This window comes from Pogona vitticeps, chromosome 2 (assembly GCF_051106095.1).
Source record: "Pogona vitticeps strain Pit_001003342236 chromosome 2, PviZW2.1, whole genome shotgun sequence".
Classification (NCBI taxonomy): domain Eukaryota; kingdom Metazoa; phylum Chordata; class Lepidosauria; order Squamata; family Agamidae; genus Pogona; species Pogona vitticeps.
In genome coordinates, this window is record NC_135784.1 from 70,278,337 (window position 1) to 70,304,162 (window position 25,826).

At 44.8% G+C, this 25,826-nt stretch overlaps 1 protein-coding gene across 9 annotated transcripts in view; it reads left to right on the forward strand.

Moving 5' to 3' along the window:
- The window catches only part of PTPDC1 (protein tyrosine phosphatase domain containing 1), a 56,875-nt gene that overhangs the window by 22,414 nt on the left and 8,635 nt on the right, over window positions 1-25,826 (forward strand). For 5 of the 9 annotated variants that reach the window (XR_013541700.1, XM_020798492.3, XM_072989665.2 and 2 more), the window contains exons 1-2: window positions 24,450-25,036; window positions 25,454-25,625. Coding sequence is in view for 8 of the 9 variants with exons in the window: in XM_020798492.3 (XP_020654151.2) it covers window positions 24,823-25,036; window positions 25,454-25,625 (386 nt within the window). In the remaining variant the exon portion in view is untranslated. Of the gene's footprint in view, window positions 1-21,627; window positions 21,721-24,449; window positions 25,037-25,453; window positions 25,626-25,826 lie in introns of those variants that run through there. The other 4 variants (XM_020798493.3, XM_078385356.1, XM_072989664.2 and 1 more) reach the window with 1 other exon arrangement.

A 25,826-nucleotide genomic window follows, 5' to 3' on the forward strand; every position in this document is an offset into this window, starting at 1 on the left:
TATAGTGGTGCCTCGACTTACAACCGTCCATACTTACGACCAATTAGGCTTATGAACAGCTCCGGTCACAAAATTTTGCTTCTACTTGTGACTGGAGCGTCCACTTATGAATAGAAAAAGGCGGGAAATTCAAATTGCTAACTAGGTGGCGAAAGAGGCTGCTTCTTTGTAGCTCTTTCGCCCCGACGGTTAGAGTGTGATCGAGGGGGGACTGCCTAGTTTGTGCCTCTCAGTGAGCGTGTGTGTGTTTGCAGGGAGGCTTGGGACTGCCTGTTAGGTAAGGTAAGGTGCTGTTTTCTGCTATTTAAAAAACTGTTCTGGGTGTTGCGGTGTGGTTTTAGGCTGGGGGGTTATGTTTCTGTGCTGTGATGCATCTTGGGGGTTTGTTTGTTTTTTGGGTTCCCCCCATTTCTCATGGGTCTTGGGGGTTTGGTTGCTTTTTGGGGGTTTTCACCATTTCTGATGGGTCCTGCATGCTTCCCTTGCTTTTTCCTTTTTTTCTTTGCATTTCAGACCTTGTCCCTCTGTTCTCTTGTGAATTTCCAATCTGCTCTGTTTGTTTTCTGTGCAATTGCAATGGGTCCTGTATGCTTCCCTTGCTTTTTCCTTTTTTTTCTTTGCATTTCAGACCTTGTCCCTCTGTTCTCTTGTGCATTTCCAATCTGCTCCATTTGTTTTCTGTGCATTTGCAATGGGTCTTGCATGCTTGATGGCCAGAATGGATTAATGGAGTTTCAGTGCATTCCTGTGGGTAATGGTGCTTCGACTTACGACCATTTTCTGGAATGGATTATGGTTGTTAAGTGGAGGCACCACTGTATAATGATCTTTCGGATGAGCTGTTTTAAAAGGGCAACATAGAAGAAATGAGAAGGGGACAAATTATATGTAGACAGGATACTCATCAAGTCTGTAGGTGACACCAACTTTGGAGAGGTAGCTTATTCAGAAGATAGAATCTGAATTCAAGAGAACCTTGACAGTTTGGATAAGGACCAAAAGAAACAAAATGAGTTTTTTGTTTCGTTCTGTTTTGTTTTTTTTGCAGGAAGCAGGGACTTATTGTTATGGTCCACCCTCGAAGGCTACTGGATCCTGTTGGATTCCAGGATGCCATGAGAGGTGTTACGGCTGACCTGGCTAGCACTCCTGTCGAGGCTCTGGTTGACAGCTGGTCCACTGCTGCCACCAAGGCCATAGACATGATCGTGCCTAAACACCCTTTCCGTTGTAGAGTTCGGCCAGCGCCCTGGTTTAACCAGGACTTCCAAGCGCTGAAGCGTATGAGGAGAAGCTAGAGCGTAGGTGGAGGAAGAACCCGACGGATTATAACTTGATAGCTGTTAAGGTCGCAACTAACCTTTACCTGAATAAGGTAAAGGCTGCATGTCGATCTTTCTTTGCTAACCAGATAAGCGAAGCGTCAAATCAGCAGGCGGAATTATTCCATATAGTTTGTGACCTATCCAGAACTGGTTTGGGTGATAGGCCTCCCTCTAGTTTCTCACCTGACCAGTTTGCAGCCTTTTTAAAATCTAAAGTGGAGGCCATCCGCCGGGACCTCTCTCCTTATTTCAATACAGTGAGTCGAGCAGAGATGTCCAGCGCTCCGTCTTGCCTGGTAACTTTCGACACCTTTCAGTCTGTCACGCCTGATTCTGTGGCCAAGGTGCTTGACCGCTGTCGAGCCACCACCTCCTCCCTTGACCCTTGCCCGGCCTGGCTAATCAAAGCAGCCAGGCCAAAAACAACAGAATGGGCCACAGCAATAATAAATGAGTCTTTCCTTGAGGGCAGGTTTCCATCTGCCCTCAAGGAGACACTCATTAGGCCCATTAGAAAGAAACTTAATATGGCGGCGGACGAGATTGGCAATTATAGGCCCGTCGCCAATGTTCCTTTCATGAGCAAAGTGGTCGAGAGGGTGGTTGCTGATCAGCTTCAGGCCCACTTGGATGAGACAGATGCCCTGGATGCATTCCAGTCGGGCTTCAGGCCACACCACGGTACAGAAACGGCATTGCTCACCCTGTATGATGAACTGTTGAGGGAGGCTGACGGGGGCAAAGTGTCTCTGTTGGTCCTTCTCGACATCTCGGTGGCCTTTGATACCGTTGACCACGGTATCCTCCTGGGGAGGCTCTCTGAGTTGGGAATTGGTAGCTTGGCGTTAGCCTGGCTCCGTACCTTCCTAGAGGACCGACCCCTGAGAGTACAGCTTGGGGAGAGTGTCTCGGCCCTGTGGAATCTCAATTGTGGGGTCCCACAGGGATCGATTATCTCCCCAATGCTGTTTAACATCTATATGAGGCCGCTGGGTGGGGTCATCAGGGGGTGTGGAGCCTCATGTCATCAGTATGCTGATGACACCCAGCTTTACATCTCCTTTTCACCAACTGCAGGTGATGCCGTCCTGTCCCTCCAGCGCTGCCTGGGGGCCGTACTGCAGTGGATGCAGGAAAATGGGCTGAGGCTGAACCCGGACAAGAGGGAGGTTCTGAGGGTGGGCACCCTTGGGGTTGGTGGCCTGGGTGGCTCACATTTGAGGGGGTGACCCTGGCTGCTAAGAATGGGGTTCGCAGCCTGGGGGTACACCTGGACCCAACGCTCACCATGGAAACCCAAGTAGCATCGGTAGTTCGCACCGCCTTTTTCCACCTTTGGCGGATTGCCTGGCTGCGACCCTACCTTGACATGGGAGCGCTCACTACCTTGGTACATGCGCTCGTAATCTCAAGATTAGACCACTGTAACGCGCTCTATGTGGGGCTACCTTTGAGGCTGATGCGGAAACTTCAGGTGGTGCAGAATGCAGCGGCCAGACTCCTTACTGGAGTGAGAAAACACCAACATATTTCTCCTGTTCTGGCCAAACTGCACTGGCTGCCCATCCATTTCCACATTGACTTCAAAGTTCTAATGCTCACCTGTAAGGCCCTAAACGGTTTAGGACCTCGATACTTGGCGGAGTGCCTGCTCCCACCAAGATCTACTCGGATCACCCTCATGAGTCAGGAGGTGAGGCTGAGGAGCCTGACGCAGAGGGAGGCCCAGAGGGAAAAGACATGAAGCCCGGCTTTCTCGGCGGTGGCTCCTTGCCTTTGGAACAACCTTCCGGAAATTTGCGAGGCCCCAACGCTGGGTACTTTCAAATGCCAACTGAAAACATGGATGTACATCCAGGCCTTCCCTCCTGTCAACTACTAATTGCTTTGCTTTGCTATTTATTATTTATTTATTCCTGCACCATTTGCTATTGCTATATGCTAATGTTTTTATGTTTTTTAATTGTTTTTGATATTCTGTAAGCCGCCCAGAGTGGTAGAATATACCAGATGGGCGGGATACAAATCGAACAAACAAACAAACAAATAAATAAATAAATAAATAATAAGTGGACCTAACGGCGCGCGAAATTCTCAAATCCTAATATGGTAAATATGAGTGGCCTGAGGGAGGGCAGAGTTCTTACCTTTAATGGTGTATGAGCAAGAGAGCATGTTTAATGGCGCATGAAACTCTCTAATCCTATTTCTTACCCTAACTTGAGAAATTAGAGAGCCAATCAACATTGCATACTTCCACACTATTAGAGAGCAGGCCGGGTAGGTGGGGCTCGTCAGCCATGGAAGGCAGCCCATCTAGGAGAAGGAAAACTCCGACTTTAAACCTCCACTGCCTTGTGGCTATATCCACTTATGGAAAGGGCTTCAGGAGATAACCTCGAGGAAAAATCCGGAGCCGGAGTCCCGGAGGCACTTTGTGTCATTCTGCCAACTCCTGCGACGTTGCTGGAGCCAGTTGTATTGGCTCTTGCCTTTCCACTGGACCATTTCAGCGACGTGGAGAGGGGGGATTTTCTGCTTGGGTAACAGCCTATCCTCCATATTATTTTACCCAGGCTTCGTGCTCTGGAGAGGACACTCCAGCTTCGCATACAGCGTCGAAACAACACGGGAAGTAGCAGTTACCGGTTATAAGTCTTTGCTCAATTGGCGTAGAGCAGGACGCCAGGGGCTACTTCTGACGGTGGGAGAGGTCATTGCACCTCACTAGGTAGATACCGCCCGCCTTAAGCTGGGCAGCCCCCAGCCAGTAAGGTGCTACCTCGCCACGGTCTGTTAACTTCACGGGGTGCGTGGGGTTTAGGGTCAAACCCGACAAGCAGATCGATAACCGTGCACCATGCAACAATCGTAAGAAAACTTCTGCCCTAAAGCTGGGCACCTGGAATGTACGGACAATGACCCCTGGCTTCCATGACTACGGCTTTCCTAACGACCTGCAAGAAATAGACGATGTGCGCAAGACAGCTGTCATTGACATGGAACTGAGTAGACTGCAGATGGACATTGTTGCCCTCCAAGAGACAAGACTGCCAGACTCGGGATCTGTCAAAGAAAAAGACTTCTCATTCTTCTGGCAGGGAAAACCATCGAACGAGACCAGGGAATATGGTGTTGGCTTTGCAGTCAGAAATACTCTTCTGAGATACATTGTTCCACCTACTGTGGGGAGTGAAAGAATCCTGTCTCTGCAGCTCCACTCATCAGCAGGACCAGTAACCCTCATTAGTGCATATGCACCAACACTGTCATCCACTCCAGAAGTGAAAGACAAATTCTATGATGATCTGGCAGCTACCATCAAAAAAGTCCCTGAAAGAGAGGCACTGTTCATTCTTGGAGACTTTAACGCTAGAGTTGGGGCTGATCACAACTCCTGGCCCACTTGTCTAGGCCGTTTTGGCATCGGAAAGATGAATGAAAATGGCCAGCGCTTGCTGGAGTTTTGCTGCTATTATGGTCTTTGTGTTAGCAACACATTCTTTAACACGAAGCTGCAACACAGAGTTTCCTGGAGACATCCAAGATCAAAGCATTGGCATCAGCTCGATCTAATCCTCACTAGACGTTCCAGCCTTCCTAGTATTACGATCACACGCAGTTACCAGAGTGCTGATTGTGATACTGATCATTCCCTGGTAGGTAGTAGAGTAAAACTGCGAACAAAGAGAGTATATCACACGAAAAAGGAAGGAAGACCACGTATTGACATCAGCAAGACTTGCGATCAAAGAAAAGTGAAGGATTTTGCCCAAGCACTTGAGGAAGCCCTTCCAGGTCCGGCTAATGCAAATGCACCTGAACGATGGGAACACTTCAAGAACACTGTCTATAACACCGCCTTATCCACCTTTGGCAAGAAGACCAAAAAGATGGCTGACTGGTTCGAAGCCCATTCAGAGGAGTTAATGCCAGCCATCGAGGATAAGAGAAGAGCTCTAGCAGCATACAAAGCCTGTCCTAGCAAGTACAACCTGCAAGCTCTTCGAGCTGCTCGCGGCCAAGTGCAACAGGCAGCCAGGAGATGCTCCAACGATTATTGGCTCCAGCTCTGCTCTCAGATACAGTTAGCAGCGGACACAGGTAACATCAAAGGAATGTATGACGGTATCAAGCAAGCCTTAGGTCCAATACAGAAGAAATCTGCTCCCTTGAAGTCTGCTACAGGTGTGCTCATCCAGGACCGAGTACAGCAGATGGAACGCTGGGTACAGCACTACTCCGAGCTATATTCCAGAGAGAATGTAGTAACCGAAGAAGCATTAAATAACATTGAGTGCCTGCCTGTCTTGGAAGAGCTAGACAGCGAACCAACCCTAGCAGAAATAAATGCGGCCTTGGATTCCCTCGCCTCCGGCAAGGCACCTGGAAGGGACAACATCCCTGTTGAAGTGCTGAAATGCTGTAAGGAGATCATCACCACCGAACTGTATGAAGTCTTTCGTCTCTGCTGGAGGGAAGGTGGAGTACCACAGGACATGAAGGATGCAAACATTGTCACATTGTACAAGAACAAAGGAGACAGGGGTGACTGCAATAACTACCGTGGCATCTCTCTTCTTAGCGTGGTAGGGAAGCTGCTTGCCCGCGTTGTGCTGAAGAGGCTCCAGGTGCTTGCAGACAGAGTCTATCCAGAATCACAGTGTGGATTTCGAGCCAATAGATCCACCACTGACATGGTATTCTCCCTCCGACAGCTGCAGGAGTAATGCAGGGAACAACAACAGCCACTCCTTGTGGCCTTCATAGACCTTACAAAAGCATTTGATCTGGTTAGCAGGGACGGCCTTTTTAAAATACTTCCCAAGATTGGTTGTCCACCTCGTCTCCTCAACATCATCAGATCTTTCCATGAGGGAATGAAAGGCACTGTAGTTTTTGACGGCTCAACATCAGACCCCTTTGACATTCGAAGCGGAGTGAAACAGGGCTGTGTCCTCGCACCAACACTTTTTGGGATATTTTTTGCTGTCATGCTGAAGCATGCCTTTGGAACTGCAACCGAGGGCGTCTATCTCCGGACTAGATCAGACGGAAAGCTCTTTAATCTTTCTAGATTGACAGCAAAGACCAAAGTACAACTGAAATGCATGCGGGACTTCCTCTTCGCAGATGATGCAGCCATTGTTGCCCACTCTACCGAAGACCTCCAACAACTCATGAATCGTTTCAGCAAGGCCTGCCAAGACTTTGGACTAACAATCAGCCTGAAGAAAACACAAGTCATGGGCCAGGGGGTGGACTCACCTCCTTCTATTACCATCTCCACAAAAGAATTGAAAGTTGTTCATGACTTTGTGTACCTCGGCTCAACCATCTCTGACACCCTCTCTCTAGATGTCGAGTTGGATAAACGCATTGGCAAAGCAGCCACCATGTTCTCTAGACTCACAAAGAGAGTATGGCTCAATAAGAAGCTGACGACACATACGAAGATCCAGGTCTATAGAGCATGTGTCCTAAGCACACTCCTGTACTGCAGTGAGTCCTGGACCCTTTGTGCACGTCAGGAGAGGAAGCTGAACACCTTCCATATGCGTTGCCTCCGACGGATTCTTGGTATCACCTGGCAGGACAAAGTTCCAAACAGTGTAGTCCTAGAACGAGCTGGAATTTTCAGCATGAATACATTACTGAAGCAGCGACGTCTACGTTGGCTGGGGCACGTCGTGAGAATGACTGATGGTCGGATTCCAAAGGATCTCCTGTATGGAGAATTAGTGCAGGGAAAGCGCCCCAGAGGGAGACCACAACTGCGATACAAGGACATCTGCAAGCGAGATCTGAAGGCCTTAGGAATAGACCTCAACAGATGGGAAAACCTGACATCTGAGCGTTCAGCCTGGAGGCAGGCACTGCATCACGGCCTCTCCCAATTCGAAGAGACCCTTGCCCAGCAGGCCGAGGCAAAGAGGAAGTCACAAAAGCAGCAAAAGCAGGGAGCCAGACAGGGGACAGATTGGATTTGTCTTCAGTGTGGAAGGGACTGTCACTCTCGAATTGGCCTTCTCAGCCACACTAGACGCTGTTCCAAATTCTCCATACAGAGCACACTACCATAGTCTCTCGAGACTGAAGGATGCCTATGAAGTGGACCAAAAGAAACAAAATGAGTTTTAATCAGCAAAAAACAATAGTTCCCAGGCCTGGGAATTGGGTAAGAGATCTGTTCGGGATGGAGTTGCTCTCCCCCTGAAGGAACAGGTGCATAGATTGGGGGTACTCCTGGATTCATCATTGTCATTAGAGGCTCACATGAGCTTGGTGGCTCAGCATACGTGAGGCCAGCTTTAACTAGTCTGCTAACTATAACTATTTCTGGATGGATAACCTGGCCACAATAGTTCATGCCCTGTAACCTCCTTGTTTTATTATGGTAATGCACTCTATTTGGGTCTACCCTTGAAGATAACTTGGATACTGAAGCAAGTGCAGTATGCAGCATTTAGATTGCCAACAGGAACATCTTTCTGAATCCACATGATACCATTTGAAGGTGTCTCTTTATATACATCTGCCTAACTATTAAGATCTGCTGGGGAGGCCCTCTTCCATATCCCATCATTGAGGGTAGTTCAATATGTGGAGTCAGGAATGGCTCTCTTTGCCATACCACCGCGGCTGGAATGCCCTACCTTTGGAGGCTTGATTGGTTCTGACATTTAAGCACCAAGCCAAAACATACTTGTTTTGTAGAACCTTTGGGTTTGGAGATCGTGGCCTGTGCAGGTTTAACAATGGGTCTTCTATGTGGCCTCTGTGAATGCACACAAGTGGGTTGTTCTGCGCCTGCGCAGGATATTTCAGAAGTTTCTAGAGCTTAAAAAACATTTGACAATGAGACATCCCCGTGGAGCACATGCTCCACCCTCCGAACATCCCCTCATTTCTTTTTTACGCCGTGTTGGTAGGACGTATAGGAACACCTAGAGTGAAAAACAGCGACAAATCAAAAATAATTCTCTAAGGCTCCATCACTCTGATGAATCCACTAAAAAGAAAAAGAGCAAAAATAAATCATCATAATCTAAGAAATGATCAAAATCGACACATATTGAGCTGCCACAAGCTGTGCCTCCATCCCGAATCCTAGAGCAGTGGTTCTTAACCTTTTTGAAAGAAACGCCCCCTTGAGCCATTGAGAAAGTTATCATCGCCCCCTCTTATTTCTTATTATATCTTATTTGTTTGTTTGTTTGTTTGTTTAAGACACTTAAATCCAATGACTCCTGAAAACAAAATTCAATTCCAAGAAAATGAAATGCCCCCAAAAAGTAACATTTAATGATTTAGTTGCAAGCGAATTTTAAGACTCAAAAAGAAATATAAAAAGGGCATAAAATGCAGGAACTAAAAATTTCAAGACGAAAACTCTGAAACTAAATTAAGATAGGAGGAAAATATATATTCATGCACATTGTAAAAAGGCTGCAGCCATCTTCACAGGTTTGGCTTGCTCCAGCGCCCCCTACCGCCCCCTTCTGCTCCAGCGCCCCCACACCACCCCTTTTCGTTCTACCGCCCCCCTGAAAAATGAAATCGCCCCCTGGGGGGCATTATCGCCCAGGTTAAGAACCACTGTCCTAGAGGAATCATCAAGAGAGGCTCCTATCGCTATATCAGACAGGGACGACCATACTCTGACTTCGGCGCAGGCTGCACCATCAGTAGCTACCCTTTCGCCCAGCACAGGCCATTCACAGGCTAAGATCCACTCCAGCCCGGCCTCAGCCCACTCCAGCCTCGTTTATCAGGGTGGGCAATACTTGTACAAGAATCAGAATCAGAGTGCTCCCAACACTCCCCACGGAAACACAAAGAAAAGAGATGGCACATTTCTCCGCCCCAATATATCCATCGACACGGAGAGAGATACTATTACTCTGAACAACACAAATACTTTTATAGACCTGAATATCATTACAGGCAGCATTATTAGGACCCATATTACCCAGGAATGTATGCTAACTATGTATTACAATGAGCCTAGGAGAGTCCGGTATGTCTCCCTATCATGGCACTCGGCATCGAGATCACCATCTCCTTCAAGGCGGTGACAATATTCAGCTCATACGTACCAACCACTGACTCATCCACCATCGAGATCTGTCCTTAAATGACCTACCTCAGTGCCAGAAGCACCAATACCAACCAAAGGAACAAAACAAGATACTCTACATGTATCCACGACCTATGCAGGTCCTTCTTTACATACTGATACTGAAATACAACCAGTACCGATCCATTCATCCCGAGAACCAATGCCAATATCAGCAACTTCCAGGCCATGTCGTTCACCTTCCACTTCTTCCTCATCATCCGTCGATTCCGGCTCCATCGTATCCAAAGAACCACTTCCTAACGTCCCTATGCCTACATCTGATGTTAAAGAAAACCACTCTCCCTCACCCTCAGAAGATTTTACTTCATATTCACAATTAATCCTTAGGATGGCTAAATCATTACAGTTGGACATTCAAGAACCACCCATCCAGGAAACGGACTTAGTTTTTGATGATTTAAATCAAGATAAAACCGCTCCGCTGAGTTTAAGTTTTATCCCAGCCATGTTTGAACTGATAAAGGATTCACGGGAGAAACCTCCATCATCACTTCAAATTCCACGCAGGGTGGAAAATCATTATAAAACTCATGGACCTGTCAAGGCATTTCTTCTGAAACATCCGACACCAAACTCAATTATTGTCAAGTCAACTCAATACAGAGCCCTGGACAAGTCATCTGTAGCACCAACCAACAGGGAGGGATGCAAAATTGACGTCTTAGGCCGAAGACTTTATTCACTTACCTCTTTTCTAATGAGGGTTGCTAATTATTAGGCGGCCATGGGGGCCTATCAACGACAATTATGGGACAAAGTCTTGTCCATTCTTCAGACAGCACTGGAATCCACCAGAACAGAAATAATCACTACTTACACAGAAGCATCAATGCTGGCAAAACAACAAAGGATAGCTGCACGACACACAGCTGATGCAGCATCCGAGGCAATGGCTACATCCATTGCACTTAGAAGACATGTGTGGTTACATTCATCTAACATCCTACATGACACTAAAACAAGAATAGAGGACTTCCATTCGATGCCAGCCACAACAGCCCTATCGATACCAGAGAACACAGTACTGTAAGCAACCCTATTATCAGCAGCAATATTTATCATTTCAGCAGTCATACAGGTCTTTTCGTCAACAACCTCACGAAAGACCTTGCCCATCAGCATCAACATCGACACCTCAGTCCTTTCAACCACAACAATCTCAGGGTCGATGACAACCCTTTCAAAAGCAGCAGAGAAAGGGTAAGCAGTACCAATAATTCTCTACCATCTACATTCCGAACACGACTTTCCCCATTTCGACATGGAAAAAATCACTAAGGACAATTGGGTCTTATCTATAACCCAAAATGGCTATTTTATTGAATTCTTCCGCACCATACCTTCAGGCATCATTCGAACTACCCTCTACTCATTGGCTTTATGTGAAGAAATATCTTCACTCCGACAAAAACAAGCCATACTCATAGTCCCTTCATCTTCATCTAATGAAGGATTCTACTCCCAGTATCTTATGGTACCTGAGAAGGATGGAGGACTTCATCCCATCCTCGATCTCAGAAACCTTAACAAATTTATCCGACCTCGACAATTTCAAATGTTAACTCTCTACACTATTATTCCCCTCCTTTCACAGGGATATTGGTTCATTGTTATCGACCTACAAGATGCCTAATTCTATATTTCTTTCCATTCACTTAATCAAAAATTTCTTCGATTCAGATTCGACAAAATGTCATGCCAATTCTGTTCCCTTCCCTTTAGACTCTCCAGGGCACTGAGAACATTCACCAAATGGATGGCACCAGTTGCAGCCTATCTACGACTTCAGGGAGTCACCATCTTCCCGTATATTGACAACTGGTTGATAGTCGCCCCTTCATATCAAGATGCAATCAGAGCTACACACCTAACCCTTGACACCTTGCATGACCTCGGCCTCAAGGTGAACACTACCAAATCTCACCTCGAACTCGCGCAGATCGCCATCTACATCGGCGCCTACTTTGATTCTCTGCAAGCCAGGGCATTCCTACCTCAAAAGAGTATCAGCAAATTTTAAAAAAAACTATTTGACCATTCCATCCTCTAATGTCAGTATCGGCATATCAAGCCCAACATCTTCTCAGGCTCGTGGCATCCACTACAGCTGTTATTCAACACACATAAGTGAAAATGAGATCCTTACAAGCATGGTTCCTCTCACTATTCGATCCCATGATAGATCATCAATCAAAACATCTTACAGTGACACCAGAACTTGCGAACCAGCTCACCTGGTGGACATTCCTCCTGCATCTGACAGTTGGCAGACCTTTCCAGCTTCTACAATCATCCATACAGGTCACGACCGATGCCAGTCCATTGGGATGGGGAGCTCACTGTCGACATCACAAAATACACGGCCTGTGGACAAAGAAAGAATAGTTATTACATATCAACCACCTAGAAATGTTAGCAATCATAAAAGCTTTCCACGCATTTTTACCACTCATCGCAGGACAAGCAGTGCAACAGTAGACAACACTACTGCAATGTACTATGTGGACAAATAGGGAGGTACCCACTCTCTTTCACTCCTTTACCTCACCATAGAATTGTGGGAATGGTGCTACCTCCACCACATATTGCCAGTGACTGTCCATATTTCAGCAGAGAATAACTACATTGCAGATCACCTGAGTCAACTTCGCACATGAACACACGAATAGGCGCTGTCATTGATACCATTTGTCATTGATGGGGACACCCATCCATCAATCTCTTTGCATCAAGGCACAACACCAAATGTCAGAGGTACTGCGCTCAAGCCGGCATCGACCCCAAATCACTGGGCGATGCTTTCATGATAGACTGGACTGGAGAGCTGTTATACCTGTTCCCTCAGATCCCCTTGATTCAGAGAGCAATCATTCGAATTCATCAATTCCAAGCCAATGTCATACTCATCGCTTCATGGTGGCCATGACAACAGTGGTTCACCCACCTAAGATTGATGTTGATGGATATATCCCACCTACCATTGATACCCAACCTCCTGTTTCAGAACAACAGAGCGATCATCCATCCCAACATCCAGTCTCTAAATCTGACAGCTTGGAGGATACTCCCGCATTTTGAACCATCTTAGAACGAACTAGATAACCATCTACACAGAAGCTCTATCAAAACAAATGGAAATCTTTCATTTCATTTACTGAATCCCGAAACCTGATTGCAGTACCGGTATCCCTCAAAACAATATTTACCTTATTCTACACCTCTTTGATTTAGGACTTTCACACTCAACCTTAAAAGTTTATATATCAGCTATTGTGGCCCTTATTTAGTCAAATCTCAATGGGAATATTGTGTCCAGCTCTGGGCACCCCAGAGAAAGATATTGAGAAGCTGGATTGTATCCACGAGAGGGCAACCAAGATGATACAAAGTCTGGAAACCAAGGCCTATGAAGAATGGTGGAGAGAACTGGGTATGTTTAGCCTGGAGAAGAGAAGACTGAGACATTACATGGTCATTGTTTTTAACTATTTGAAGAGCTGTAACATCGAAGAAAGAACAAACTTGTTTTGCCCCACTCCACAGAGTAGGACTCAAAGGAATAGCTCAAGTTACAAGAGGGGTGATTTCAACTAAAGATTGCAAGCAACTGTAATGAGAGCTGCATTCGTGAAGGCTTTCACGGCCGGGATCTAATGGTTCTTGTGGGTTTTTCGGACTGTTTGGCCGTGTTCTGAAGGTTATTCTTCCTAACAGACTGGTGAAACATTAGGAAGAACAACCTTCAGAACACGGCCAAAGAGCCCAAAAAACCCACAACAACCATGTAATGAGAGCTGTTCAACAATGGAATAGACTACTCAGGAGATGGTGGATTCTTCTTTATTTTGTAAAGTAGAGGTTTGATAGATAAAGATTGGGGCAAATGGGGAGAGATAGAGGAGTCTGGCTCCCTTTCTTTTCAATTTCTGTATTAATAACGTGCATGAGTTGAGTGGCCTTGAGTTTTCCCCAACTTCAATCTGGGCTGTCAGCCTTTCTGTCTTTTTATATGCCCCTGATATTGCAATGGTCCCCATTACATTACATGGCATGTGAAGACATTTGGCTGAATAGCAAATTCTATGTAACAACAATTATAATTTTTGAACTGCAGAGCTGGAAGAAACCCTATGGATCATTGAGTCTAGCCCTTGTCAAGGAGGCACAGTGAAGAATCCAAGTCCTAACCTCTGACTCTGCAATTGGGTACCTAAACCACTAAGCTATCGAGCAGTTATCAATTACATCAAAACATAGTGGCAGTCTTTGGGAAGAAGAGAAAAATCCATATATGGAAGCTTGATGATAAGCTGATTGAGCAGTTATGAAACTTTAGATATCTTGGGCCTTGCTTTAATGTCCTAGCTTTCATGGAGACATCATCTGAATACAATTAACCTGAAAGCATCTCATTCTGCGAAGTCTCATTTGCAGTTTGCCAGAATCCATGGGTGTGTTTGTGTGTGTGTTCGTTTGGTTGAATTGAGACATTTGCCAAGAAAATAGTCTCCCATATAACATATGGGGCAGAGATACAGAGATATATAAAGGCATTCGCTAAAGAATTGGTCCAAAATTGTTTTATACGATCTGTCCTAACTGTCCCTCATGGTAGACCAGTTGCACACCTAAGGGCAGAAGTGAGATTAATCTCAGTTGAAACACATTCACATATTGCACTTGCCTTATACTGACTGAAATTGGCTTTTATGGATAATTCTCACCTTCCAAAAAGTGCTTTAAATAACAGAGTCCATCCTGAGAGTCCTGGGTAAACTCAGTTGTACCCTTTTTTCAGAGCTTTGGGGTTTATACAGAGTCCTTGCCCAGATCTAAGCAGCTGGTTGAACAAAACAAAAATCTCTCTTTAAGTGGCTGGATGTGTGTAACATTTTACAAATGTCCTCTTGTTGTTATCCACTATACAAAATATTTGGTTTTAAAAATTATTTTGTCAGTCTAACTGCAGCGCCTTTAAGGAAAGCATTCATAGCTTTGGTACTTTCAGTGTATGCCATCAGCCATTGTGGAGGATATGATAACATCCCATTTCATCAAAGATTCTGTATGTGTGGATCAGGAGAGGTCAAAGATATTTTCCATTATTTATGAAGTTGCCCTTTATATGAGCACCCCAGATGTCAATTTCTTGTTGGCATTTTTAGACCTTTGTGTGATAGACCCCCTTGGCTCAGCTTTGTATGCTGCTTCTGGGCAGGGATGTAATCACTATCTATCTACCTAGTAGCAAAATTTGCTTTGGCAGCAAAAAAAGATACATGCCAAGCATCAAAGGTCTCAAAGAAGGAGGGAAGCAATCTCACTTTATATTTATGTGTAAATATGTGTTGTCGGTTCCATATATGTTTTGCGTTTTAAAACCAATAAAGCTTGTTCACTGTATGTTTTGTGGTTTCTCAGCTTATAATGGTTAGACATTTTGACCATAAATATGTTCTGTGTTTAAAAATTGGTGAGCCAGATTTGGCACTGGGCTTGAACTCGGGAATTAACACAACTTGAAACATGAAAAAAGCACATATACAACATTCTAAATAACAAAATGAAAGGCAAGCCAATACAATTCCTTGTTTTCTTTAAGCCACAGTTTGCAATCCTTTCAATGACAAGCAGTGAACTATGCTACTTAAGCACAGGAGGAAGTACACGGCATTAAATTCCCAATGTACTCTGGCCTAATTCCAGTGGAGAGTGAGGCACGCTTAAGGCCATCTAAATAAATGGCCTTAAGCATTGCTAATGCCGCAACGTATTTAGCTCACAGTTCTACCATTAGCTTTCTAGGGGGTGTGACAAACCCAGACCTACTGGGATATGCCACAGTTTCACTAAGCTGCCACCAACCATTCCCTATAAGAAGTCACACAGACCAGGGATGGATTTTTAACAAATAAAGGAATAAGGTTTATTTAAACAACACACAGGGAAAATAAAATGATCAGGTGAATAAGATACAGTAACGTGGCTTAGTCTCTATCATACATACACACAGTTTGGTTCACACAGAACACTCAACTTGATGCACAGACCCTGAACCTATCAGTTCTGGCTAACCATACAGACACCTGAACCTATCAGGTTGGTACTGACTGACACACAGTAGTACCCTGTCTGACACACAGACTCCCACACCAGCTTCTTCTCTCAGCTCTTCTCCAGCGTCTTACAGGCTTCTTCTCCACACAAGCTCCACATATATATACAGTACAGCCCCACCTCCTGATGTCCCGCCTTCCACTCCCCATAGGATGGAACTTTCCCTCCAAACCCATGACAGACAGGTAACATCAGTGCTGTATGTAACACCTCCCCTCTTTATAAGTTGTTTTGTAGGGGGAAAGCTAAGGTGCCTTTCACCAAAAAACAACCTGGTTAAAACACACAAAAACAGTTATACATACAATATCATACTTACTTATACTTACACTCTAGGTTCCACATCTCAATTAGGCATTTAAACATTTATATTTACAATACATTAAGTTACCTTTATTCATACAAACCAACATGTTTAATAAACAAGTACATTTAACCTTTGGTCACCAAAATATATACATAGTCCATGTTTCTTTCGCCGTCTTCATTCTTCGGGTCTTCTTGACAAGGCGTCAGCAACACAGTTCACTGACCCTCTGACCACCTTCACTTCAAAGTCATAGTCTTGCAGGTTTAACGCCCACCTCATAAGTTTACTATTGTGGGTTTTCATTGTCTTTAACCATTGCAGTGGTGAATGGTCAGTGCACAGAATAAAATGTCTTCCCCAGATGTAAGGCTTGGCCTTCTGGATCGCGTAGACTATGGCCAGGCACTCCTTTTCCACGGTTGCCAAATGTCTCTCACCTTTCTGGAGTTTCCTACTCAGGTAGGACACTGGATGCTGGTCACCATTCTCATCCTCCTGGCAAAGAACTGCTCCTACCCCGCTGTTAGACGCATCGGTGTAGATGATGAACTCCCGGTCGAAGTCTGGAGCACGCAGCACTGGATAGTTGATGAGGGCCTCCTTCAACCTCTGGAACGCCTCCTCACAGTCGCTGGTCCATGGGATGCGGTCATCAGTCTTCTTCCTCGTCAGATCGGTCAGCGGAGCCGCAATCTCGCTAAACCTCGGGATGAACTTTCTGTAGTAGCCCACCAACCCAAGAAATGATTTGACTTTTTTCTTGGTGTTGGGTCTAGGCCAATCACGAACGGCTTCTATCTTGGCCTCTAGGGGTTTGATCACTCCTCCCCCTACTATGTGACCCAAATATTTTATTTCTGGGCTACCCAGCTGCAGTTTGTTCTCTTTGCAGGGCCTAGGCCAAAGCACTTCCTCCCCTGGGTCAAAGTGCCTCTCCCTGGCTTTGTGGTCATACCAAGCTTTCTTTCTGACCTTTTGAGCTTGCAGGGTCTCTGCTGCCAGCTCTAGGTTTCTCTTTAGGTCATTCATCAAGGTGTCTATATATGTCACAACGTCTTGTGGGTCATCCTGGGTGATCTGCTCCCAATTTTGTTTGATTAAATCAAGGGGCCCTTTCACCCTTCTCCCAAACAAGAGTTCAAACGGACTGAACCCGGTACTGGCTTGTGGCACTGATCGATAAGCAAACAAAAGGGATTGCAGCTGCGGGTCCCAATTGTTTGGATTCTCCGCCAAGTAAGCCCTAATCATGCGCATTAGAGTCCCATTGAACTTCTCCGTTAACCCATTACTTTCAGGGTGATAGGCAGTGGTTTCCTTGTGCTTAATTCCACAGATTTGCCATAAGCGTTTCATGAGCTTCGATGTGAACGATGCGCCCAAATCTGTGATTATTTCTGAGGCAAATCCCATCCTGGACATATACCCCACCAAGGCATCTGCCACTGTGTTAGTTTCAATGTTAGTCAAGGGTATGGCTTCAGGGTACCTCGTGGCATGGTCCACAATGGTGAGAATGAACCTGTTCCCCCTCTTTGTGGCCTTGGGCAAAGGTCCCACAATATCCACCCCTATGCATTTGAACGGAGTGTCAATCACAGGCAAAGGGCACAACTTTGCTTTGGTCCTGTCGCGGCTATTCCCCTGCCTTTGACACACATCACATTGTTTACAGAACTCTTTGATCTGCTTCCCTATTTCAGGCCAGTAAAAATTCTGTGTGATTCTCTGCTGTGTTTTGTTCACCCCTAAGTGCGCAGCAAACATGTCAGAGTGCCCCCTTTGTAAGATCATGGGGCGATACTTTTCAGGTACCACTAGCTGACTTCTGATCCCATCTCCCCCTTTTGAAATATTCCTCAGGGTCTCTCTATATAAAATTCCCTTTTTCTCATGAAATCTCACTGGGGTTTCAGGTGTTAGCTGGGCGTCTGTCACCTGTTCAAAACATTTTTGGAGAGTGGCGTCTGCCTTTTGCTCTTGGCCAAATCAGCTGTCTGTGGTCAAGGTTTCCACCTCAGCTTCTGAACTCCCCCCACCTGCTTCCGTCTCGGGCTCTTCAGTACCCCCCTGAACTGTCCCCGTGGTAGCTTGTGAGCGTGTAATCACTAGCACCCGTTTCACATGTTCAGCCAGGTCATTTCCCACGAGCACGGCTGCTGGCAGTGTCGATGAAATCGCTAGCCGCCAAACTCCCCTCCAGCCTTGAAAGTTCATAGGTACCTCAGCTACTGGCAGTGAGATCACCTGTCCCTCAATCCCTGCCACCTTTATGCTCTCATTCGGGATTATATACTCCCTAGGAATAATATCTGGATGGCACAGGGTCACCTGGGAACAAGTATCCCTTAACCCCCGATACCGATGGTCAAGTATTCCTACGTCCACCCCTGCTGTTTCAAACAACTGAGAATCTGTTCTCACAAGTAAGCAGCGCCTGACCTCCACAAGAGGACCATTTTCCTCAGCCTGATCAGCAGATGTCACTGTTCCAGATTGAGTCGCCATGGCAACAGGCTCCCTCTGTGGCAAGGAGCTTTGCTCTTTCTGGACACAGAACACAGCTTTTGGCTTGGTTCCACTCGAATCATGAGGCACATTTCCTTTTAGCTGCTTTAATTTCTCACACTCTGAGATTAGATGGCCCTTTCCCTGACAGAAATAACATTTTCTGCTATATTTTGAGTCTTTCTCATCTTGTTTTGGTTTTCCCTCCAAAATCTGAGGTCTTGGTTTCATGTCTGAGGGCTTCCCTTCACCATGGGCCCCTCCCCCTTGCTGGTTTTTCCCTGGTCCCTGAGAGTACTTGCTGTAGGTTTCCTTGGGTTTACCTATCGATTTCCCCTCAGCACCTAAGGGCTTTCTTATTTGGGAAATAAAATCTGCGATTTCGGCCGCTTCTGCCACAGATTTCGGTTTCCTTTCCCTCACCTGGAACTTCAGTTCCCCATGCAGGACTGAATAGAACTGTTCCAGCGCTATCAAGTCTTTGAGCTGCTGGAAGGTCTCTGTTCCCTCCTGAGATAGCCATTTCTCTAGCAGCCTCACCAATTGGGCCCCCACTTGGGTAAAAGTCTGCTCTGGTTTCTTGGTGAGTGACCTGAATCTCTGCCTCAGCTGTTCCGCATTTATCCCATGTCTGGCAAACACCATTTTTTTAAACTCTGCAAAATCTTTTAACAGCTCCTCTGGCATCTCTGCATAGACTTCTGCCAGGCTGCCACTGATTAAAGATCGCATGATGGTCATCTTCTCAGTTTCCCTTACTGAGAAGTCCACAAATGCTCTTTCCACTAAGGAAAAGAACACCTCAGGGCAATCTCCCTTGTGGTACACAGGGAATTTCTTCAGGTCAGCTTTAGACAATTGGCCTCCCTCAGAATCCCTATTGTTATTATTGTTCTGATTCATCAGTTCCAATCTTCTTAACTCAAACGCCATCCTTTCCTTTTCCAGAGCAATTTTCTCTCTCTCTAATCTTTCTTCTTTTTCCAATTGCCTCATCCTCAGTTCATGCTGTTGGGCTATGAGCATTTTCCTGAGTTCTGGGTTCTGTTCTCCCGTGCTGTCACCCTGCACTGAGCCAAATTCATCCTCAGAACCTTGGTCAACCTGGGGGTCTTTCACTTCACCCATTTCTGCCATTTGGCTTCGAGTCAAGGGCATAATCCCCCCCCAGAACAGGCTGCTTTCAAAAGTCAAGCCTCAAAATAAAGCGACCACTTTTTTTTCCCTCTCTCTCTTTTGCCTCAGAACCAGCTTTCTATAGATTGCTGCTGTTCTTCAGCACTAACTTGCAACTGTAGCCAGCCAGAGTCCACCCCCCTCTGCTAGGCCTCTCAGCAGACAAGCTAGATCACTGCTATTTCACACAGTTTTGCCTCAGCTTTTTTCCCGCCAAAACAGGTTGCCTCAGAGCTCCCTAATCTAGTCCCCAGTTGGCACGTTCTTCCACTAGCGCACCTCCCCGTGAGGTACGCCTAGAAGATTACCTACGCGCCCTCAGATTGTCCCTGACTAGACCCCCCTTGCTCTGGGCACACTTGCCAAGGCTTTGCTGGACCACTGGACAACTGGACCAGTCGTATCCCACACGCTGGACACCAATCAATGTGACAAACCCAGACCTACTGGGATATGCCACAGTTTCACTAAGATGCCACCAACCATTCCCTATAAGAAGTGACACAGACCAGGGATGGATTTTTAACCAACAAAAGAACAAGGTTTATTTAAACAACACACAGGGAAAATAAAATGATCAGGTGAATAAGATACAGTAACGTGGCTTAGTCTCTATCATACATACACACAGTTTGGTTCACACAGAACACTCAACTTGATGCACAGACCCTGAACCTATCAGTTCTGGCTAACCATACAGACACCTGAACCTATCAGGTTGGTACTGACTGACACACAGTAGTACCCTGTCTGACACACAGACTCCCACACCAGCTTCTTCTCTCAGCTCTTCTCCAGCGTCTTACAGGCTTCTTCTCCACACAAGCTCCACATATATATACAGTACAGCCCCACCTCCTGATGTCCCGCCTTCCACTCCCCATAGGATGGAACTTTCCCTCCAAACCCATGACAGACAGGTAACATCAGTGCTGTATGTAACAGGGGGAACTCCCAATGCCATGGTATACTTGTAGAACACAGGTTTTATTTTTCCTCTGAAGGGGTTTTCAGGTTCTGGTTTTTAATTTTGACATCTGTATGTGACAGAATAAGCCTTAACATACTGCAATAAAATGTGAGAAAAGCAGTCTCTATTATAACAGCAACGGTAAATGTATAAGCTGTCTGGGGATTCTAATATGTTAACTGGGAGGACTTCTCAAGATGTGTTTAAAACAGAGGTGTAAAATTTTGAAAGGCTTACTTATTTTAGTTGATAAAATTGCTCATGGCTGAATGTACTTAATCTGGAATCAGCTGAATTGTAACATTTTCTGAGCTAGCACATTGGTCTTTCTTTACAAGTCCTGTCAATTTAAGGCAATTATGGCAGATTTTTATAAATGCATCCATCATGTGAGAAGAATAAAAAGAGAAAACATTTCTCTTTTCACCTAGAATTTCAGATTATCCAGTGAATGAAATTAAACAACAGTAAACTTGACACAAAATAAAGTACTTCTTCACTCAACATGCAATTAATGTATGGAGTCTGCTCCTTCAAGATAAGATGGGTTTAATAGTGTTTAAACAGACTTAATAGAGGAGAAATCTGTTGCTGACTATTAATCATAATGGTTGTGAGTAGATCAATAGACAAGTCTCAACCTGCAATCATTGCTGATAACAGCAAATGTAGGATAGATTGCCTAGTTCTGGCAACATTAACTTAATAAAGGAGTTTTGATCATAGATAACAAATGAATAAGTTCATTGACAAAATGCATATTGTTGTTCAGTGTTGTTTTTTTAATTGTAAATATCAGGATACTGCTCAATCATTTACTTCTCTTTACCTATTATTTCCTCTTTCCTTGAGGTGTAAGTGCCTGGTTTGATCAATTCAGTACTTGGGGGGGGGGGGGGCTATAACATGGTAAGGTTTAAAATTAAAATAACAAAAATCTGAATGAATCAGCTGTGCCTTCCTTTTTCATGAGCTTGTACTTGGTCTACCTTCCCTTCCGTATTGTGGTTATTTCTGCAAATCAGATGGACAAAATAGATGAAACAAATATATTACTACTGATGTTCTGTTTCCACAGGTACTGCAATGGCTGCAGGAGTCCTGCTACAAAATGAATTACCATATTGTTCTCTGGTAACAAGCAGTGCATATCTTGCAACCATGAGTTCAGGTAATTGCTTTTTAATGCTTCTTTTATTATATGACAGTTTGAAAATTATACCAGTCAGGGTTTAGAAAACTAAAAGAAATCAAAGCTGCTATTACAACATCTTGATGATTTGAAGAAACTGTATACAGTAATTTTCAAGCACTAGCATGTATCTTGACCACATTGAAGTCTGAACAGTTTTTAATTTTTTAATTCTGTAAGATTTTAGAATTATTTTGTTAGCATAATAAATTTTAATTTTTGCCTGTTTTTGCTATACTACAGCAATCTGAAATAAACCATTGCTACTTTTGTACTGATAGTGCAGGGGTCAGGGGACTTTTTTACCTTTTACCCTCCCCCCCCCAAATTATATACATTGACATTCCCCCACCCCTTTGGCTCTTGCCATCCGCGGCTGACTCCTGCCCCGTCTCTGCACTTGCCTGGGACCTGTGGCCACCATCCGGGTAGCCAATCTGGAGCTGCCACACCACTGGAAAAGTGCATCCTTGGCGAGGGGAGGTGGGCGCCGCAGGTCCAGCAGGTCCACTGGCCATGAGCTCAGGTGAGGCGGGATGGGAAGGGGGCCTCCTCGCCAGCGCACCGGGTAGGTGGACGCGGGCAGGAAGGAGAGCCCCGGCCAGGACTTTGCCAGGCAAAGAGTTCAGCTGGCCTGTATGCCGCTCTCTCCCCCCCCCTTTGAAGGTGAGGAGCGCAGGCGGGTGCCTTGTGCAGTTTCTCACCAGGGCTCTCTGTCCCCACGATGGAATGCCCGCCTACACACAGCATCGTCAGAAATAAAATGCCTGGGGTTAATATGCCTGTTGCAACCACCCTCATTACCCGCAGGATTTTCATTTTTACCTCATTTGGGATAATTTACCCCTGTTTCCTGACCACTGTGATAGTGCAGTGAAGCTGTGGAAGTGAGTATTGTAGTGATTTGTTTTTACAGCATTTTTCCAAGTGTTCACAGTTGTTGTGAGCCATGCTGTGAGGTTATAAATTAACGTGGATATATTAATCCCTTAGTAGGCTTTTACATTTACCGGGTGACAATGGACACAGTTTGGCAGCTAGCAGCAGTGCAAATTACTTTGTTCAAAGCATTTGGAACCTTAAATGAAAACATGGTTCCAACAGTGTAAGAGCAACTGCATAAATCACAGCAGCAAAATTTCACTGTATTAGTTAGGGAAATATTAAAAATAAAAGGAAATGAAAATAGAGTAGAGGGTTTTTCCAACCCTCTCTTTCAGTGCCACAACCCACCTAATACATCACAGTGCTGTTTTCTCAGTAAACACCACCTCCAGTGTCATTTTGGTGAAAGTCCCTGTCAAGGAAGGCAAAACAAAGAGCTATTTTGCATCTCAATGAATCATGCCAAAGAGATTGCAGGCTCTAACTTTGTGCTAGTTTGGTGTGTGACAGCTGTTAAAGGGGAAAGATGGATGATTCTAAGTAGAAACACAAGTGAATGAGGACTTTTTTTGCATGCCAAAGAGTGCCATCAGGGTTCCATATATCACAACTGTATGCCAGTGTAAACATGTTCAGTTTCTTTTATCTGCTGCTTGATTTTCTCTGGCCACTCAGGCCATTGATCTTTGAAATTTTATAGTACTGGAAATTCAATACATGATAATCATATTCATTGGAAAATGAACATGTAGCATTATTTTCCCAGAAACAGAATTGTTCTCTTTTTTGTTCTATTCAGATTTTCAGTATAGTTTTGATTTTATCCTTACAGTCTTTCTATAGGTGTGAGGAAAAGAACAGGAAGAAGGTGATTGAAACAGCCAGCTCCCCTATAGACAGAGGTGGGGCAGGGGCACCAAATACCTTCTTAGAAAGCCTGGGAAAGATAGACTGGGAGGTAGGAAAAGCCCAGGAAGCAGCAACAGACAAGAGGACATTTAAAGCAAGGGAAGTGATAAAGGCAACTGGGGCGGGGGTGGGGAGGGCAGAGGAAGGTGGAGGAGCAGAGAGTAGAAGAGGAAGATAGCTATATGATTAAGACAGAAGAAGCAGAGGCGCAAGTAGTGGAAGAGTGGATCTGGATGATGAAGAGAGACCCCTGGACAGGCAAGTGAGTCCATCTTAATATGTCTAAAGAACAAGCTAAGAGGAAATTGCCAAGAAAGCCTTCATATTGGGTGAGAGTGGAAGGAGCAGCTGAAGGAAGCATGTTAAAAGACATAAAGATGGAGGGCTCAAAGGGATAAGGAGGAGGCTAAGAGAAGAGAGAGAGAGAGAGAGAGAGAGAGAGAGAGAGAGAGAGAGACTAACCTGGGGTTAGGGCCAGAGGCTGACAGGCGAGGATGAAGTGGAGACCTTGGAACACCCCGGTTTCAGTGGGGTTTGCTACTTATAACCTACCCATGGAAAGGAGGTGTGGGGAGCTGGAGGGAGACATTCCCACTATTAATAGAGCCACAGTAGTCTAAAGATGTTGCCCTGAACCTGGACCCCATGATGACTTTGGAGAGGTTATGGGACAAAATGTTGCCATTACCAACTGAGTCACAGACGATGCCAAGTTCTACTATTAATACTGAACGCAAGACTGATTTGTATTTGTATCTGTTCCTTTAATAAAACCTGTTGTGTTAAAAGAACAAGATGCTTCTCATCTTTCTTCTGAGGTTCAAAACGACGAGGAGGGAGCAGTCAATATGTATCACAATAGGATTTTGTTCTTTTTCTTGATCCTTTATTTGAGGTTTCCTAAAATATTTTTTTCTGTGAATACTCTAAAGGATCTGCCTTTTTGCCTGAAATATTAATGCCAGTGATTCATATTCTATAAATCTTGACTTTTTGTAGTAAATGACATGATCTATTTGGAATTATCTGCTTCAAGTGATTCTGACCCTATGTGGAACAGTTTGTCCCACACAATCAATGTATATGGAATTTAGTTGGGGGGGGGGTAGCTTCCACCAGTGAGTTCATTGTTGGTTTCTATGGAGACAGAGCAGCCTATCCCGAACAGCCATTAGATCATACAGAAAGATGCATGTCTCTTTGTAAGTTCAGTACTGAGCAAGTCAGAAGTCTCATTCGCTTTGACTTTCTACAGCGTATCTAAACTGCTGCAAATAGTGAGTGATCATGCAAGGTTCACCCCGGAGGCGCTTGGCAGTGAATATTTTTAGCAACTTTTTTCAGGGTCGGAGACATTCTTCTTCTGATCCTCTTCTCCGCATACTTCAGAGGCGACGGAGCTCAGTTGTAGAGGTCCTCTCAACTTCCACACACAGGGTTATGGTGGCCATTTCCTCTGTAAGCCCTGAGGATCTAAATACTGCTTTCTATGAGAGAAAAAGTAATGTATTTCTTTATATGAATCATAGTTATTCTTAATGGTTGCGTATTAATGTCTCTGTGGTTTTATTTTTACAACTAAATAGAGATGATAATGTGGAACTTATAACTTTATATAATAAAGGATTAGTTTAATATTTTGTAGCATTTTTTATTGATTGTGTTTATAACTTTGTTCATAATACGAAATCAAAAGCCTTCAGTACTTATAGATAAGTACTATAGTATTTACTTTATTAGGAAGGTAACAAGAACAGGAAAGGAACATGGCAACAATTTCTTGTTTTTGTTTTCATGAGCTCTTTTTAAAATATTGCTATTCACATTGCATCCATTTATTTTCTGAGTATGAGTCCCAAATGCACGGGAGCTACAGTTTGTGGAAAGACTTTGCTTTACTTTACATTGTGTATTGCAGGAAGGTCTAGGCGCCCAACTGCAAAGTATACAAAAGTTGGAGAACGCCTTCGCCATGTCATTCCTGGTCCCATGCAATGTTCCATGGCATGTGGAGGCCGTGCTTGCAAATATGAAAATCCAGCTCGGTGGAGTGACCAAGAACAGGCAATTAAAGGGCTTTACTCTTCCTGGTAATATATGATATTTGCTTCTATTAGATTTCTAAAAACACTGGTTGCTTTTAAATGACAAAGGCTGAACTCCTATGCACTGTGGAGTAATTGACATTGCCCTTACTTTTTGATAAATAAGGTTAAAGTCAGTCATATGGCACATTCCTATAGATTTAGGTATGACATATGAGCTAGCTTAGATGTAATGCCAGTAATACT